Here is a 19,224-nt window from a genome sequence, read left to right as displayed (position 1 = left end):
AGTTATCCGTCCTGGTACTGACACTCGCCATAAGCACAGCCCGCACCAGTGGTGCGACATATATTGTTCTTTGAGGTTCAAACTTCCAACAACGGATAAGCCAACGAGCTTGGGAAAAACTTTAAGTAAAAGGTAAGATGCAAATTCTAAAAGATCTAATGAAAAGAATGTTCCCGGTTCTTATGAATGCCATCCTTCTCAGTACTTATCGGGTACGAGTATATTTACTCGCAACGACTAGGTGTGAAGTGTCCTTTGTCTTGAGAATAAGGTTCGGAAGGCAGACGAGGAAATTTAGTGTCGTGAAGCTTTCATCGAGGCGCGATAAGTCCGAGCCGCTGCCGCGTTTGCTTCTCCCTCACATCCAATTTCGCTCTGTACCGCAAGTGGCTCCCAGCTTCACCGTGCTAACACCTGCAACCAGAAACTTCGGAATCATGGATCCCCACACTTCTCCGATCTCGTTGGATAACATCGATGATCTCTTCAACCTACCGGCGTCAATGGCACTGCTGGGGGAGGAAGATTTCGAAATCACGATGATGATGCTTGACAGCTCGGCACTTCGCAGGGAAGACTCGGATAACCTCGACATGGCTGAACTAAGCGACGCCTTCAACTCTAAGGACCCTGGGTCGCCTCTCGCCGCCAACGAACAACACGCGACAAGCGAAGGTGGAAACTCTTGCCTGTCGCCGGATCTGAAGGTCCGAATCGGCGGAAGAACTCCTGTTGGTGGCGCCGTGTACATCAAACAGGAGAGCGACATGCCAGGCTATTCGCCGGTTATGGACTCCTTCCTGCGAGAGTCGTGGGATGACATCGTCGGCCACGGATCAAGATCTGGTCAGCCATCGTTAAAGCCAACAAGCAACTGCTCAAGCCCCTTTACTATTTCGTTTACCCCAGGTCGTGTGAACCCGCTGCCGCTCAACTTCCTGCCCCCGATTCCGTCGCCAGTAGGGGGTCAAGTATTCCCGAAGAGCATGCCTTACCTCACATCATCGCTGCCACTGCCCCCTGCGACGGTGCGCACGGTCTCCAACACGTCGACTTCCTCTTCGGTGTCATCTGCTTCGTCTACCAAGTCAAGAAGCTCCAGAAGAGCTAAGCAGTGCATTGCTGAAGGATGCACACGTCGTGCTCAGTCGAACAATCGGTGCAAGACTCATGGTGGTGGAGCACGTTGCCAAGTCGCTGGTTGCGATAAGAGCTCGCAAGGTGGAGGTCTTTGCCGAGCTCACGGCGGTGGCAAGAAGTGCGGTGTGTCTGGTTGCACAAAAGGAACTCAGCGCCTCGGCCTGTGCTACTTGCACGGTGGAATCCGTCGCTGCATTACGGAGGGCTGCACAAAGAAGGATCGCGGCAACGGATACTGTATCTCCCATGGAGGTGGTCGGCGATGCGTGGCGGAAAGCTGCAACCGGTCGGTTCGTAAGGGGAACCACTGCCAGATGCACCAAGGTGTAGCTGAAGACACTCCATTCTAGATTAGCCGAGGCGAGAGTCTAACGTCCTCGTAGGCGATCAGATACGCACAGAGCTGCATTTATAGATAATGAGGAGAGCTTACAGCTCAGTGCCAGTAAAAGCATGTAGATACAACTTAAGAAGACAAGGTATCTTCGGTTAACTAAGCTTAAGAAATGTGCGGAAGAAAAAATGGGTCTTGAGCACTGTCAGTATATTACCTCGTGACAATGACTAACAAAATCTAGCTGTGATGGCTACAGAAGACGAGGTTTGCGCAGTGCGCAGTGCGTTGCGTCTGCGTCTTAAGCATGAGGTTCTCCCGGTTTCGTCCACCCACACTGCTAATAAAGAGTCCAGAGCAGCCACAGATGGAAGCTTAGTGGCGGTGGCGCAGCTAGAGCAGCTTTTTGAACGAACGGTGGAGTTTGGTGAGAACCAGTCGGGGCTATTGCTTGGAGCTATGGGTGGCAACCGACGGGCCATCGTCACATGTGCAATGCGCAATTTGCGTAACAGAATCGGCAGCTTCACCTTCGTATATCTGAACGGTGTCATTCTTCAGAACGAGCTTGAAGCATTTAAGGAGCTCACGGCTCAACTGACTCGCGCCACGGCAGTCAAGCACCCGGTACGTCTGAACTACATTGGGCTTTATCGTAAGGACATTAATTGCTGAGTTCTAAATTGTGCCATTGATGCGGAAAAGATGTTGTCCTACTGGAATATGTACGAGTACTTGCGAGGCTTGCTTGTCGCTAAAGCCAAGGCTGGAGACCACGTGATCGTCATCCTAGATTCACTAGAGCAGTTTGTGCGTGAAAACAGCAACGCCAAGCAATTGCTGTTGTACAACTTGCTCGATTGGCTGCAGGTATGTTACAATACCACTAACAGGACGTCGATAATAATCTCTCTGATCTTTTGATCATCCTCTGTAGGCGAAGGATATCAAGATGGGTGTGTTAGGTATCACAGACAACTACAATGTTGTAGACAACCTTGAGAAGCGGGTACGCTCCAGGTAATCAGTGCTTCTTATACTCTCATTTACTAAAACAATGGTTATTTACTTGTGTTATTTTTCTTGCTTGATACAGATTCTCGAATCTTCAAATTGTTATCGAGCGGCCTTCCTTCGCCCAAATCCGACAGCATCTTGTACGGGTGCTTTCTCTCGACACTTTTCGATGGGATCAACATAGTGAGCTACGACGACCGTCAAGTGCATACACTGCGGCCTTTTCCAAGAGTGTGAGCGAGCTACTGTTGGAGCAGAGCAAGTTTCTTGCCAGCCTCGAGTTTGATTACGACATTGGCAAACCGCAAGCCTTTTTCTTCAGACTCGCCTCCGCTGCCGTCTGCTATTTGGACGTCGACTCTCCTTTGCTAGCTGCCCAGCACTTTCGATGCGCCAGACACTTGTTGGAGCAAGATCATCAGCTGTCTGTGCTGGAGACTGTAACGGAGCATGGTATCGCGCTGTTGATCGGCATGGGGCACCTGGAGAAGGCTGATCAACGTGTGTTCACGCTGGAAATGGTATACGCTCGGTGGGACAATTTCCTTCGTCAGCACGATATGCTCGCACAGCTCCCAACACGCAGTGAAGCTCAGAAAGCGTTGGAGAACTTGCTACGTCTGAAACTTGTCAAGGACGCTGGAGATGCCTTTAGAATTGGACGTGGTGGAGATAATTCTATCAAGCAGGATACATCTGGCTCGCTGCAGCCTGAATTTCGAGCCGTACACTTGAACTTTGCTCCGCGTACGCTCGAAGGCATGCTGCGTAATGGAAGCATCCGATGTTCGACGCTATTGAAAGAATGGGCTATTAACGGGAGCTGACTTTGACAGAGGCTCTGTATAAATAGAGGCCACCTGGGTGTTGAGAAATACTACGTGTCCGCTTCAGACCCTCTTTCAGCGCTGCTCTCGACGTTGAACAATGGTGGTTAATGTGGATTCTTTCCCAAGCAGCGAACACTCGAGTGGCTCCGTGCAGTGTCAAGTCGGTGTAGTTGCGGACAATTGCCCCATTTTCAGCTATGTGTACGCACTCTCCTGGCCTCTTAACTCTCAGGCTCGTGTAGATTAACGCTTGATCTGTCACTGTACGTGTGTGCTCAAGACTCCAATCGTCCACTGTTCTCCGTAAAGTTCGTCTGGGCCAGTCACTGGATACTGCACTGCATTGTGTAAGCATTGTAGGCAACTCGCCGTAGCATGGAGACTAACCTGATGTTCTTTTGGCAGAAACCATTGCTACAATCTCATCTGAAGCAACCGCGGGATTCCTCTCTTACTCTGGTACCCTTTCCTATTTGTTTCCGTCGAGAGAGAAATCTGGATCCGATTCAAATACTACCAGTGAGCCGTGCGCGACAATCATGTAGCGTCTCGACCTTAAAAAATGCTCCTCGTACGCCAAACTTGTCCCCATCCACCGAAATACCAAAGGAACGCGATGATTCTGACCCCAGCAAATCAGATGACGACAATAGAAACTCTGACGATTCTCCCAAAGCGTCGAAATCAGCACCTGATCACCATAATGCGGCACTGATCATTGCCCGATTCTTTCGTAGTGTTTGTCGACTGGACACCGCGGCTGATCGAGCACGAGAAGTGTTACGTCGGCGATGGCGGGAGCAACACCCTGAAAAGTACCGAACTCCAGTATTTGAGCTGACGAATAATGAACAGCTTCGGGTCTTGCAGCTCTACAATCCTCATCTGTATGGTTCCCAGAAGCTTACTTTACCGCTTGCGACGACTTCGACGTCAACGAGGCTATCACGGGTCCCTCAAATGGAACAGCACAAGCGTCTTCGACGATTAGAGATACTTACGAGAATGAACAGAGAAACAGCACTGTTGAACGAAACTAGCAAGCAGAAGACGCAAGCACCTGCCAGCACAACGACGACACTCCACAAGGCGTACCAGCGGCAGACGTTAGGTCTCCAAAAGCGGCCAAAAACCGTGCTAGGGCGTGAACGGCTGCTTCAAACTCGCGATCTTATCATGTTTCCACGAACTCCACCAAATTTCCGCTACAAGACACCACCAGAAGCCCGTCTTCTGATGACTCATACACTCAAAAGCGTGTCGACACTGCAGCCATTAGACAGACCCAAATAAGTCCCCCACTACGAGTCAGTTCATCGGCTTAATTCACTGCTGTGCGAGATTGTAATCGATCAGCCGAGTGGTGAATATCGTTTGAAGTGTCTACCACTTCAGTCAGCTGTGTGCTCAGCAGAAACCACTCCGGTTTGCTGGTTGAGCCTGCTGCCATCTCTTTCTCGACAAAATGAAGCGGTTCGTAGATTTTCGCCAACGTTCCACTGGATAACTTGAGATGCTCGGCGGCATGGGGATGAAAAAGTGCTTTAAGGGTCGAGCTTTTCTCTGTCAACGCAGCTGGTGTAGCTTTCTCCAACTTTGCTGCCACCTCCTCGATTTGACATTCGTACGTAACAGAATGTGGCGCAACAGCGCAACACCTCATGAGCCGGACCAGAACGCACGCTCGGTCTTGAATTGACTCGATGGCGCCACTCGTTCCCTTCAGTGAAGGATGGCTGCTCTGTTGAGGGAGCAAGTGCTGGCCGTGCGAGCGCAGAAGCGTCACGTCTCGGTTGCGCTTACGAATCGCTTTGCGAATTACATCGCCCAATCTTCCGCGGATTTTGGAGATACAGGACTCGTCCTTGGATTTTCGACCGATACTACTACCACCCGTTGAAGGTTTCGTTGGAGAGAAAATTTGCGGTGCAAACGGTTCAGCTCGCATCTGACGTTCAGTATCAAGAATCGCGTCAGCCTCCATGGAATTCTCGTCTGCGTGGGTCTGGATAGTCAAGAGCCGTGGAAGTTAGTTAGACACATACAAAAAAGCCGTAGAAGTCTAAGTTCGTACCTGTGACAATAACGAGTCCTCGTTCAGCACGTTTTGCTGCTGTGAAAGTGTCGTTGCGCGTTGTAAAACATCCGATAGTAGTCTTTTTTTCGGGGCTACAGAGCTATTGTCAAAGCTATTGTCCACAGTATGTCTGGTTTGTGTCATCTGTGACCCTGGTACGCTCGGTGGCATCGATTTTCGCCTACAAAGGCAGTAACCACGTCATAATCCACCAATGTCGACCCACCTCTGAGAAAACTCCACACTCACCTTTTGGCAGCAGACGCTTCTAGCTGTGAACGTCGCTTCTGAATTGCACCCAGCGACTTGCGGCGGTTTTTCGTGTCTGTAGCTGAAGGTTTCCTCGCGCTCCATCGATCGGGCCTCGAATCTGCAGCTTCAAAACCGAGCTTCTTCTTTTTAATGCTAGTACCGGCTTTAGTAGCCACCACACTGCGCTGACTGTGTTTCAGGATGGAGCGATGATTGCTTCCGTTAATGATGCTGGCGTCTGTTCCCCCTCTACTGACTGCGACTCGTCCTGTTTCCTCCTGGGATGAGTGTCCATTAGCTGACACGGCGAGCGAATTCCCAAAGAATTCTTCTGCAGATCTTATACTTGCAGCCTCGTTGGCCTCAGCTACTAGCGTTGCTGTCTTCTGTGTCTGTTGCTGCTGTATCAGCGTCGCGAACGGATTTTCCTCCTCTCTCTCGGCTTCGTCCCCGCTGTCGTCTACATACAAGCGACTGTTAGCTTCAAATGACGAACACGACGCCAGGAAGAACAACGCACCTAGATTAAACAGCGGCTGCCGCTGCCGCGGGAAGATTTGAGTGGCACCGCCTTCTCCTGCTTCTTTTGTTGCAGTTGTCGTCGTCACGCGAGGCTGCGTGGGAGCAGACACGGCGTCGGGGGATAGAAGCAGGTTGCGATTATGCGAGTCCGACTCCAGATCGTAGTACACCACGCGCTCATCGTCCTCGTATGGCGCCAACCTTCGACCTTGCATCTTCGCGATTTGACTTGCGCGGAAAAAAATGGCAGTTGATTTTGTGATGCATATTTTATGTGAAAAGGAAAATGGTCCCAAAAGTTGACGTTGAAGTAGACAAATCAGACCGACACAGATGAATGAAGTACCGTATGTCCTAGGCGTCACTTCAATTTTCACATCGCATGCACAGACAGATGTGAGCAAATCATGGTTTTACGAAACGTTGGGAAGGAAATACGTGCAATGTAATTATTCGACATTGCTGTTTAGATCATCGTCAGATTCAATGTCATCGTCCGAATCGACATGGCCGTCGGCAAGGTTGCAATTCTCCAGCTCTTCGACAATACCACTGTCAATGTATGCAATCTCGATATCCCTCAGATCCGCTACTGTGCGCGTGTCGCTAATGATGCCAATCTTATCAAACCCGCTTACAATTGTCTCCTTTGAAAGATCTGTCCAACACGTCGAAACCCACTCAGTGATGTCAGCTCGATTAGGTGGCTTTAATTTGAACGGGTCTTCTGTGTGCAAATCTTGAAGTCGTTTGACTTCGTCATCGGCCCGTTCTTGGGTCAAATCTTTGCGAGCTCGTGCAAATAACGAATGAAGCTCTTCTCGCTTGTGCTGGCGTCGTTCTTCTGCAGTGCGATACTCTACAAGCTGGTTTCGTAAGCGGCAAACCCACAATGTGCGTAGCCTAGCTTTAAAAGGCTTATTCCATGATATGTCTGCCAAATGGCAGACATAAGTGTATCTCGGTGGGACTTTGAGAAGGACAACGTTAATCGATGCCGCGTATTCCTCGACTCATCGGTCCAATGCCCGCTAAAGTCATCCCAGATTAGTAAAATGTTTTCATCCAGATTCGCTCGCTCAGCAAATGAAATTGTAGAAATCTGACAGACAACTCTGAATTCCACCACGCGCATTTGTTTCCGTAAATTTGGCAGCTAAGTCGTTTTTGTAATGGAGTAATTTCACGATTCCACATTGTTGGACTAAATTCATGGCGCAGAGCGTCATTCTCGACGCGTTTGGTCGTTATTGTTGAAGGTAGGCATTTAAATACTAGAAAAGTATCCAACTTATTACCTTACCAGTCTACTAAGAGCATGACAGTAGCTCGAGCCTTCTCCTTATTACCACACCTCAACCATACGGTCTTAGCACCACGCTGGTCTATAGTCTGTTTTGGCAAGTACTCATAATTCACGGCTACAGTGCATGTTCCTCAGCAAAACAAAATAATAGTAACTTTGAAAAAAATGTACCGTACCCGTTTGATCTGCGTTGTATACTTATACACACTGCCTGTCGGTTATTGTCTGCAGCATCAATGTCAGGAGCGATCTAGCCGCTTCTAGAGCGTCCTCCGGTGTCGTTTGACAGTGACAGTTTGTGCCGTTTTAGAAAAAGTTTTATCCACGTCGGTGAGGCAGCAAATTTGTCCCCAAGCCCGATGTCAGAAGCAGTCTCTTTTGCCTCTAGCTGCAACATGAGTCGCGACACAGGTGCGCCATCCTTTCGTAGGGAGTTGAGCCAAAGGACGATCGACGCTTCGGCCGCCTTGGAGAGCACAGTTGCATCACCAAGACTACGTAAATTTTGGTGCCTGCCGCGGCCCGACTCACACGCAGCACGGATATCAGCGGACTGTTTGGCCCACTTGTTGATCTGCTTTTTTTTAGCTCGTACTGCAGCATCGGTCAGCTCACCGTAGAAGTGTGCAATCGTTTCATCAAGACTGTGACCTTCTTCATTGTAATTTAGAACATCCCTCTTGTGTGAATACTCCACCGCTGTGCGTTGATACGACTTTCGCGTCTTGCCTTGCCCATTTATACGAGGGCGACCCATGGCTCTGTTGGCTGGTGCTTTTCTGACAATGAAGCGTTGTTTTATCCTAACTGACTCTAAAATTAACTGTCACCCCAAATGTAAGTAGCAAAACCACCTGCCAGAAATACCGCTTTCTGATTGGTTTTTGGTAGTCTGACCCTTAGAAGTAAACGACGCTTATGACTACGACGCTACGGTACCCAGCAAAGCGATGAACGTGCAAACGCACAAAAGGACTAGAACTTTGCAAAAGCTCATTTCTCTAATTCATTTCTTGGCTTGCCTAATTTCTGTCTTCTCTTATCTGATCGTTTTAGGAAGGATATCAAATTAGCCCAAGGTTTCCTTTCGGGCTCATTCACCAAAGTGTTCCCGTACCGAGTCTGCATTGTGAACAGAAACTCAGCCATGCCTCGGCCGCCAGCCAACAAGAAGCAGTCCAAGACCGCAGCGAAGAAGGTGTTGAGGAACAAGAAGGCGGCCAAGTTTACTCACACGACGCCTTCGCAGGTTGAAGGAATGGTCTTGTGGATAGAAGTGGGCTCTAACCGCGCTATTTACATCGGAGAATCAACCGCTGGAAAGGGCATGGCGCAAAATTCGGGTATCACGAAGCTTGCCGGATTTGCAAGCATGGCGCAGTACGTACACGAGTATGCTATGCAATACGGTGGAGCTGATCCCCGCCATACCGTGGTCTGGGACAGAACAACTTGCCAGAGCCGATGAATGTCAAAGTTCAAGCGCTACAAAAACGCTCGAGAACGTAAGAACAGCAACACAGGGTTCGGAATCACGGAAGAGATGCTGGCGAATGGAATCACGGTCGACCACATCATCGAGAAGGCGTGTCCGTTCTACAAGAGGATGGACGCAATGTTTGCAGAGCAAGCCAGCATTAATCCATAACCTGAGTGCCATGTACCGGATCTTAGCGATAACGACGTACGTCTACTTGATAAACTTACTGATGACCGAGCTAATAGCGGTGGAGCATACGCTGCTTGCGATAGCGAAGACCATGAGCTCGGCTATCCCGATTTTAGACTTGATAAATCACCACCGGACAGTGAAAGTGACGGTGGAGAAACCGTATTCAGTGTTGGAGCTGAGGATCTCGTCGATGTCCGTCATAATCATGAAGACCAAGCCAACCCGAGCAAAGACTTTCAACATGACGAAGGTGAACCTGACCAGAAGAATCGACCACCAAGCGGGATGTCCCATGCTGCTACAGATGCGACAAGTATATCAAACCGACTGCCGCTCCAACAGCTACTCGGCCTTCGAAACCAGTCCAGCTTAGCATTGACTCCACCACAGTACCAAAATGACCAAGAGGATTTCACTTCTCGTCGCAGATTCCAGCCAGAGGCACGAACATCTACTCGAGCAACCCAACCAGTGGCAAAGTCTGTTTCAGCTGCTAAAGCTGTTGCTAAGCAAAAGGAGTGGAGAAGGCAAACTCGTAAAAGCGAAAGGACTTTGGCTTAGTGTTCTCTGTAGAGGCAGAGAAAACGAGACACGTTGGAGAAAAAAGTGCAAAACTGAAGCTGGAAGCAGAATCCAAGCAGTTTAAGAAGGCAATCGAGTTCCAAAACAAGGAGCTTGACGCCCATGTCAGCGAGCAGCGCAGATCTCGGGAAGAACGCGATCAAGAGCGCCAAGATAAGCGCCGCGAAAAACGTGATGAAGAGCGCAGGAAAATGGCAGTGGAAGTATTGCTTGGAGGAAAGCCTATCTCTGAGGTGCAAGCACTGGTGGAGATGTTCTTGCCTAGCTATTGATCAGTGCACGCTTAATTTGCTCACGCTTTTGTTGTGCTACCGTGCCTACCTCCGCGGTACCCCTGGGTTCATCGTTGTCTTCTTCGTCGAGCGTGTCTTCGTCCCATACGTCTGCAAGCGCCAGTCCAAGGTTGTGAAGCAGAACGCAGGCGGGGATATGGTATTCACGTGACGGAAATCTGCTTTCCTCTTGATTTGAGCTCGTACTTCTTTCAGGAACATCCAGCGATTCTTGAGCAATCAAATACAGTTTTCGCTAATGACTCGAGCAGATGAGATGGTTTTGTTATAGAACGCATTTTTATCCTTGGCCGCTGGTACGGGGTGATTAGCCTGGTGCTCAGCGCATATCCAGTATCACCAATCAGATACTCGTCACCGGAAAAGTATCGCTCTGGGTGCTTTCGCAATAGGAGTCTCGGAAAACACCGTTGGGGCACAGCACAATCCTGACCAGCCTGTGAAAGCTCTCAGAATCGCATTATCTTCGTTGCAAATGACCTACACGTTCAGGCTGTACTGGCACTTTTGACTATAGTGCAATGAGCCCTGGATGTGCGGCTTCTAGGAAAAGCTGACGTGAGTGCCGTCGACAAACCCGACAACTCCCTCAGTTAGCCCAAAACGCTCTTCGTGAAATGCTGCCGATAGAGCTCGCTGCTGCCGACGGGGCCAAGACACCCATGTTGTGTAGTGACGAAGTAAAGCTTTCTGCACACGACGTACGTAAGTCGGAACTGTCCCTATTATAGCTGCGTAGTCTCGAACGAGATGCGCGACGGAGTTTCCATTTCCATAAGCCCCGTACCACTCTAATGTTATAGCGAGCTGCAGTGCTACATTGCGCTGCTGCTTCTTGGCTTTGTCGCTCTTGGCCTTGTCGCTCTTGGCCTTGAAAACAACTAGCCGAGTGCCGCCGCTACGCGGCGGGAAAGAATGAATGTCGTTCCTTGTGTTTTGCCTCCGTTCCGCTCGCTACGGCTCGCTTCACTACTCGCATGGTAGGCTGGCCGATTGTGGCTCAGGCGGGCCCATACGCCCGCAGGGTTGCAGAAGTGCCGATTTGGGCCGCCTCGCTGCGCTCGGCAGCTTTTAGGCCAATCGGGGCCACCTTCGCTGCGCTCGGCAGCCAGTAGAAATATTTAAATTATTTTATCCAATGATTTGTCCGGAAAAGCGTGACAGGCACGACAATTTAGTGTGACGGACAGACAGGTTGCTGCAGTAGATGTTTAAGACTAGCGCTCTGGGCGCCCGCTCCGCGGACGCTTGGGCATGGTTGGCTGACGTAGCGTAGGCTGGACACCTCCGCTGCGCTGCGGTGGGCTTAGAATTTCTACTTAGAGCGAAGCTACATATAATAAATGTATACTGTGATATACTTATGTTACGTTCCAAAACAACACCGCACACAGTATCTATAGTGCTCACATATTGTGGTAGACATGACCAGGGTTTAACGCGATCTGCAAGAAGAGCACCATCTTACCCGGGAAGGTTTTGTTTATTACCATTTGAGCAAATAGCTACCAAAATGACACGAATCGGAGGCGCGCGTGGCTAAAGCGTTTATATATGCTGTTCAGAAGACGTGTCAGTTTCAATGATGATCCAAATTGGCATAGATCGGTGAGGGATCTCAGTTTAGCTGGAGGAAATACGCCTACTTAAACTTAATACCATCGGTCACGTCATCGCTGTGAGGCAGTCGACACCATTTTTTTTTGATACGGTCTATTAGAGCAAGGTTTGGTCAGCCTATCGCGCGAAGTACCTTTTAGAGCAAGTAGGTTTTGCCGATGGTTGCCACAAACACCAATATTATGCCTTGAAATTCTTCCGCTGAGCTGCTTATGATATTAGCGAAGGGTATTCCACTATCTTCCGCATGCATTGATCTTACTTGCACTTACTGACTTATTTGCAAAGCTACTGACTGACAGAGCGGCGTCGATCCTTTCCGAGTAGCAAGCTCTGATATGTATGACGAACATGCGAATCCATATCGATATAGGCAGATTATCATATCGTAGTAGTCTTTAGATTTGAATCGAATAGTAGCTCATGTACGTTCGATGCTGTACGCTCGCCACTACTTATCAGCTTAGCGTGTTGTTTGCTATGTCCGTGCATTGCTGATTTCGTTAGCTCGTCGGCGCCACGCTCTCGCGGTAGCCAAAGCACATTGGGTCACTTTCGCTTTCTCGGTACTTTTGCGTCATGGTGTGCTTACGCGTCTAATGGAATAGCCTATATGACTCAGCGCGTCACTAACTGGGCACAGGCCATACCGCAGCGATGTAGGCAAGCTGGCCGCGCGTCTCTTAGCAGTAGTGCTTTATACGCGCGCGGCGGGTACACCTTGTAGCCATCCGCGACTCATATGTCGACCATTATGGACAGGACACTAAAATACAGAACTGCATACAGGCACATCGACCTGCAACATCCACCTGTACGCTCTGCATTACCGCACACGTGCTCGTATCTACGTAGACAGCAACGGTTTTGTCGCACGTAGTACTCACTCAAAATGTAGTTTAAATTTATGAGCGCACATTAATGGAATATACTCTGTGAACATTGACAATACAGATAGCGTGGCTTGCCTTTGTCCAAGTGAGGGAGTGTACGTGTGACGCGTACGCAGATAGAAACGGCCAGCTTGCGGCTGTCCACAGTAGATACCATGTGCTAAATATTTTTTGAAAGGCGCTACGCTGTTTAGGTGTGTCAGCAATACTGACTGCGCCATAGGCTGACTACCATATGTGCGACCCCGAGCCTCGCCCAGTCAGCCAGTATACTAAATACAAAGATAGGAAGGAAAGTGGGGGCCTAAAAGGGTATATTTACCAATTACTTGCTCTTCTGCTGCTTCTTTTGCTCAATGTACCTGACCTTTCGGGCGGTCAGCTTGCGAGGGCGGCTGCGCCTCTTTTTCTTCTTAGGGTACCAGTCAGGACCCATCACCTCCTCGACGTTCGGCAGGCTTTCCTGGCGGCGCTCTTTGGCCGAATTAGGTGGTGGAGGCTTTTCCTCCCAGAACTTAACCGCTTTTGAGCCGTTCTTGCAGGCAATACAGTGCCGCACGCTGCCTCGTCCGCTGATTGTACGGAATGCGTAGCCGTACTGCAGCTTCCCGCAACCGACGCAGCGCGCCCGGGCATCCGTCGTAGACCGCTGCGGGTTCAGCAGAAGCGGGTCAATCTTCGCCTCGCATTGCTTGCACGTAGGGCCCACCATTTTGCAAACTGTGCCTATGTTAGCAAATTATATTGTTTTAACCAATTACTTGCGTCCAAATATTAGCCAATAGCACGAAAATATAAGGCTGGTATTTATTATTTATAAAATATTAAAAAGCTGATATGTAATATTTTGCTTTGCTTTAATAGTAATATTATCAGATGTTTAAACGAATACATACTTTACATGCAATAAAAGTGACTAAAAACACTATGTACCGTGCGCGCATGCATTCGTCGAGTGTGGTGCACGGGAGCAGATAGCGCAATGACCGTGCAGCCGCGCGCCTTCATTGCACGGTGGCAGTGTTGAGTGCCAGGTGAAGAAAAAATATATATATATTCGCAAAGTCCCTACAAAAAGCGCTGGTTTTAATATTAGAAATACTATCGTCTCTACTTTAGAAAGTGTGTGGAAAATAGCACCGCCGAGCTCTTACAAATGCTGCCTGTGAAGCTTATTTTAATAATACTAATACTATTAATATCGTCTTTACTTTGAAAAGTGTGTGGAAAATAACATCCCAGAGCTCTTACAAAATACTGGTCTGTGAAGTCTACATAAATAATATTACATATCTCTATTTGAGAAGTGTGCAGAGCTCTTAGAAAATAAAGTGGTTAGTGTGCCCGATTTGCAGTACATACGATAGGTTTTGCGTAGCTAAATGTAGATAATCAATCATCTGCGCAGCTCGCCTGGCTGTTTGCAACCAATCGATGCGTTTCGTGCTCGGCAGAAATACTTACATCACGTCCAATCGCGAGGGCGAGAGGCAGTCTGATCGTGCGACAGATCCAGTCAGTGTCGCAGGTCGGCAGGTATTGCCCAATCAGGGCGCGAGCTAATTGTGTCCGCTTTTTGGCCATATTTGTAATTTAGGCATAGTTAAGTCGAGTCAGAAAGATAGGCGCGGTCGGTAGGATGGGAGAAACCTGTATAAGACAGGCCGGGTGTAGCCATGCGGAAAGGCAGGTCAAAGCAGGAAGACAGGGAAGGCGACGGACGGATTGACAGACGGACGGACGGACAGACAGACGCACCGGCTACAAGGTTAGGGAGCGGTAAACTAGCGCTCTGAGCGCCCGCTCCGCGGACGCTAGGGCATGGCTGGTTGGTGTAGTGTGGGCTGTCCGCCTCCGCTGCGCTACGGCGGATGAAAGAACATTCTGAAATCAAAGCTAAATGTCTTATATGAATTACGTGCCCTACCAAGTCCGCGTCCCAAAGATCTCCCTGTACACAATATTGTTGGTGTGTACGTTCCCGTCCTCACCGATGGCCTCTGGATCCACCGCAATCTTGATCGCCTTCCTTGAAGTAACTCTCGACAAAGCCACATACAGCTGGCCATGTGCGAAGACCGGTGATTCCAAGTAGATACCCACGTGGTGGATCGATTGTCCTTGGGCCTTGTTAATTGTCATGGCAAACGCTGGAACCACGGGGAACTGCTTACGCTTGAGTTTGAACGGGAACTCCTTGTCATCGTCCTCACTATAAAAGACGATCCGAGGAATGAACACCTTCGTACCCTTGAACGGCCCGGACATAATGCTGGCCTCGATGCTTCTGTCGCGCAGTGACACAACCCGAAGCCGCGTTCCGTTGCAAAGTCCTGCGTCGCTATTCAGGTTTCTAATCATGATGATAGGTGTTCCAACCTTCAGAACAATCCTGTGCGGAGGAATACCAGAGAAGTTAAGAGAGTTTAAGAACTCCTGCTCAAACATATTTGCATCCGCGACTCCTTCGAGGCTGTCCACCGAGAGATACTCCTTAGTTTCACCCGACAGCCGTTCCGCAATCATGTCGTTGATACGCCGAACACTTGCATTTGTGGGGGCTAGTATGGCTCGCTCAACGAAGTATTCATCGGGTAAATTCTCAGTATCGACGCCCGGGTACACCGCATCTATGAGTGTGTTGACGTTGCGGACTCGTCGGTCTTCTTCAACTTCGTCCAAGTCTCGCTCGTGCTCCTCGTCCGCTGAAGGGAGTAACCTGAAACTTGGTGGAGGCTCCATATCCGCGTCTTCTTCATCAGAGGTCCTTTCTTGTACCCGTCGTTCTGGAATGATACACATGTCGCGTGGGAGGCAAATGTCGCCATCACCGATCTCATGGTTGACTGGGTAACGGCCTTCTCCAATTTGAAGTAAAAATTCAGAGAATTCCGCTAGCTCAGCCGCACTGGCCGCGTCTGGGGCCGTGCGGACACGCATGTTCTCGGTCAGCCGCACTTGACGCAAATGCTCCCATAGGGGAGAAGACTTGAAGCAAGCTTGAATCGTCTCCGCACGCGTAGCATCCTTCAGTACAGGTAGAATCTGGCGGTGATCACCGCTGAACACCATTACCTTTCCGCCGAACGGCTCCAGCTCGTTCTTCATGATATCCCGAAGCGACCTGTCAACAGCCTCAAAGCAAGCTCGGTTCATCATCGGCGCTTCATCCCAAATGATCAAACTCGCGCTACGAATCAATTCGGCTTTTTGGCTCTGCCATGAAAGACTGCACGTCGACGTCTCGTTTAGTTTGAGGGGAATCCGGAACGTTGAATGCGCGGTATGACCTCCAGTTAACAAAGTGGCTGCAATCCCACTCGATGCAACCGCGATGGCAACCTTACGTTGCATCCGAACGTGAGCGAGTATTTACTCGAGTAGAAACGACTTTCCTGTTCCACCTGGGCCATCCAAAAAGAATAGCTTCTCCCCTCCAACCGGTCTGCTCACAGCAGCAATAACTTGGTCAAAAATATCCCTCTGGTTGCTGTTCAAGTGGTCTGCCTGCTCCGCAACATGCTCCAGTTCGTTTTGGGGGTACGCGTCAATCTCTTGCTGGACAACATCAACAGACGCTGTATCAGGGTCGTCCACGTGAGCAGATACATCGTCGTAATCGGCTAGCAGAGGAAGGCCGTACATGTCGAGGGACTTTTGGTTCGAAACCAAGTAATCAGCCAAATTCTTCAACGCCTTGTACTCTGCCATTCGAAGACGCACCTGCTCTTCGCGTACATTATGCAGGTCTGCGTCTCTTACCTCAATGCTTCGTGCATAATCCTCTGACATATCCTTTTTGAACCTGTCCCATAGATCTTTGGCATTACCAGGCATGGAGTAAACCAAAATGATGCCGAAGAGTTGGCGTAGCTGGTACGGCATCTTGACCCCGGCGGCTTCGCGTAAGCAATGTATCCACTCGTCGTCATTTTCCAAATATCCAAGCGCCAAAGCTGCTTGCTGATAGGTAGGATGTTCCGTACCATCAACCGTTCGAAGATCCGCAAAGGACTTAGGCGAGCGTCGGTTACACAGGAGAAGTCGTAAGTAGAAGCGTTCCGGGTCCTGCGGAGATACGTGTACCAAGCGTCCCAGAGAAGCAACGTACTTCTTATACGGTTCCCACGTCTTGTGCTCCGTCCACCTGTACTTCCGCGGTACATCCTTGTACAGTAGATTGACCGTAGCTTCTGGGTTACGTGCGCACAGCTTGAAAAACTCCGTCAGCATTGATTTGTCCCCGCGGTTAATCAAGTTGTGAAGCTGGGGGGTCGTCGCTTGGTCGCGATAAGCAACCATGCTCATCCTTTCTAAGTGGATAGGTAGCGTCACGACAGAATGTGTTGATCCTTGTGTTGGATGCATGAATAGCCGCATGCAAGCTTCTACCGGAGAAATATACCTCCCAAGGAGATACTGAAGAATTTCGTTCGCCCGAATTTCTTCGCCTTCAATCGTGATTGTCGTCATGTCCGAGCCCTTGTAGACGTACTTGTAGATGTACTTAATGGCCTTGTTCGTGGCACAAACCTCGACGTTAATGTGGCAGTTGTATTTCTGCGACAGAAACGGATTGTACGGGACCACCCATTGATTGATGGTCGCGTTGTCCCATACTACCCCCTTATGGCACAGAATTCCATCCGGACGGCGACCACGCTTGTACGTGGGGTATTTGTCGGGGGCCATCACCGTTTCGTCCGCGAGCGCCTTTGGAAACTTCTTGGAGCACCTTCCGTTCTTCATGCACGGGCAGTTCGGGTTCTGTTGACCACAGGGTCCATGCAGCATATTGGAGATCACCGTATCGTACAGCTCCGGGTACTTCTCTTTATCCGGGAGCTCAGCGGACACCAGCTTATCGACGTCTTCCTTGGTAGTGGGCTTGTCCTCCGGACGCAGGATAAGCAGTATGTGGGCGTGGGGAAGACCACGCTTCTGATATTCCACTACATGGACTCGAGCGGCTTGAATCCCCAGTACACCCTCATCGAGATCCTTGTTAAGAGCTTTTAGTTTCTCCATGAACACTCGAGCCACGATGTCCGGTCGGTCGGATGCTTTTTCTCCACGGCGTAAGTTTTCCTTAATCTCAGGCCAGTTCGGGTTGCATGTCATCGTAATGAACAGGTTCGGGGCTCCTGTTTCACGGACGATAGCCATGGCATCCAAGAAGCGTTGGTACATATAGCGGGGACCACCTGTAAACTTCGGAGGTATGATTATCTTGCGTCTAACCTCACCCGCATCTGGCTCCGCTGACTCCTGCTCCGTATTATCCCCACGCCGAGTCCTACGTATGGCCGCCTCGTCGTCAGCTGCCATTCTGTGGATTTCAACAGACTCGCCACGCAACGCGTCCGTGAGTCCCTGGAGGGTTTCCAATCGATACTGGAGCTGGTTCTTCTTGATGAAGCGCAGGCGTTCTTGTTCGCATTTGGCCCATTGGTCAACGCAGTATTGCTGCGTCAGTCGCCCACCGCGCAGGATAAGAGAATTACTAACCGTCCGGTCGTAAAGCAGATACGCCTCATATTCCCGAACGGACATGGTTAAGGGGTCACCGTGGCGATCGACGGGATTACCAACGTAGGGGATATCGTAAGTCCATCCATTGTCTCCATAGGGAAACAGTAGAGGGTACTGCAGTGGGTCGTAGGTAACGCTCGTCTCAAAGATGCGCTTGAAACCTCCTCCTGTTGTGTGTAGGATAATATCCCGATGCTCAGCCGCGTTTGTGTCGATCACAACGGCTGCCACCTCTGATGCAGTTGGGGTGTTATGCGTACCCGGATTCGCATTCCGTGTGACGTGCAGACGCAGCTTAAGGTGATCCCCCTCCGGAAGAAAATTACTCAAGGCTAACGACGGGTCATGGTCATCAACGTCTTCCCCTGCCGCTCGGCGTCGTTCGTGTTCCCTGATGGCTGCTGCATACGCATCCCAGCCACGATCTATCAAAAATCTACGCGCGTTGATAAATTCTTGTGTGTACGGATTGTGCGCCACCATCATCTGGTCAATTGTTTCCATGACGGCGCGATCGAGGCCTTGCGTCATGTTCATACGGCTTCGCACACGCGCATCCATGTCTGGATCGTTAAAGTAAACTTGGGCATACATGGAGCGGCCGAATGTTGGAGGTTCTAACGAACCCAAGCGATGGCACACTGACCCTTGTACCCGGAAGTTGTAGACACCATTCCGTGTCACGCTTTCGTCGACGTTGAGAGGCCGAGACCGCGAAGCTCCCATGGACGTAAATGCGAATACGTTGTTGTAGGCTCGGATTGACCGCATGAAGGTCGGGTTTTCGAAAAGTGATAGTAGAGCATCAGGTGCTGTTCGCGAAGATGGAACGAACACCAGTCCGTTACGACAGCAGCATCCGTCGGTTTCTTGCGGAAACTTCCAAGCGTTGCAGTAGTGACAAACTCGCTCGTTCTCCCCGTTGTCGTCCGTGTAACGCGTAAAGTAATGACGGCCACCAGCCACCGTGGAAGGGTCAAAACTATCGTGGTACGCGAGGCCCTTCTTATACTGCCGAGATCGTCTGCGGAACCGCTCTTGCTCTTTTCGCTGATCCCTTTGTTCTTCCGTCATGGCGTCTCTTCGAGCTCTGTGCGCGGCTGCGTCCCGCTCATGCTCTGCTTGACGCTGCTCATCCGTCATCCCCCCTCTAT

At 50.0% G+C, this 19,224-nt stretch overlaps 4 protein-coding genes across 4 annotated transcripts; 3 read left to right on the top strand and 1 right to left on the bottom strand.

Moving 5' to 3' along the window:
• Window positions 1-106: 106 nt before the first annotated feature.
• Window positions 107-1,523, top strand: PITG_09979 (uncharacterized protein; the record flags this gene model as incomplete). The annotated part of the gene is made up of 2 exons (XM_002902469.1): window positions 107-1,430; window positions 1,491-1,523. 2 exons carry the CDS (start codon window positions 504-506, stop codon window positions 1,521-1,523), a joined length of 960 nt encoding a protein of 319 aa, XP_002902515.1.
• Window positions 1,524-1,969: 446 nt separating this feature from the next.
• Window positions 1,970-3,318, top strand: PITG_09978 (uncharacterized protein; the record flags this gene model as incomplete). The annotated part of the gene is made up of 4 exons (XM_002902468.1): window positions 1,970-2,101; window positions 2,180-2,344; window positions 2,412-2,494; window positions 2,571-3,318. The coding sequence occupies 4 exons, from the start codon at window positions 1,970-1,972 to the stop codon at window positions 3,316-3,318; spliced, it is 1,128 nt and encodes a 375-aa protein (XP_002902514.1).
• A 1,140-nt stretch (window positions 3,319-4,458) lies between these two features.
• On the bottom strand, window positions 4,459-6,387 carry PITG_09977 (uncharacterized protein; the record flags this gene model as incomplete). Its single annotated transcript, XM_002902467.1, has 6 exons — window positions 4,459-4,561; window positions 5,004-5,326; window positions 5,396-5,434; window positions 5,558-5,579; window positions 5,648-6,110; window positions 6,171-6,387. The coding sequence occupies 6 exons, from the start codon at window positions 6,385-6,387 to the stop codon at window positions 4,459-4,461; spliced, it is 1,167 nt and encodes a 388-aa protein (XP_002902513.1).
• Window positions 6,388-8,736: 2,349 nt separating this feature from the next.
• PITG_09974 (uncharacterized protein) lies at window positions 8,737-9,126 on the top strand (the record flags this gene model as incomplete). The annotated part of the gene is made up of 2 exons (XM_002902466.1): window positions 8,737-8,910; window positions 8,956-9,126. 2 exons carry the CDS (start codon window positions 8,737-8,739, stop codon window positions 9,124-9,126), a joined length of 345 nt encoding a protein of 114 aa, XP_002902512.1.
• Between the last annotated feature and the right edge of the window lie 10,098 nt (window positions 9,127-19,224).

This window comes from Phytophthora infestans, genomic scaffold (assembly GCF_000142945.1).
Source record: "Phytophthora infestans T30-4 supercont1.17 genomic scaffold, whole genome shotgun sequence".
In the NCBI taxonomy this organism is placed as follows: domain Eukaryota; phylum Oomycota; class Peronosporomycetes; order Peronosporales; family Peronosporaceae; genus Phytophthora; species Phytophthora infestans.
Note: the sequence above shows the minus strand (reverse complement) of the source record. Positions and strands in the feature narration are given on the sequence as shown.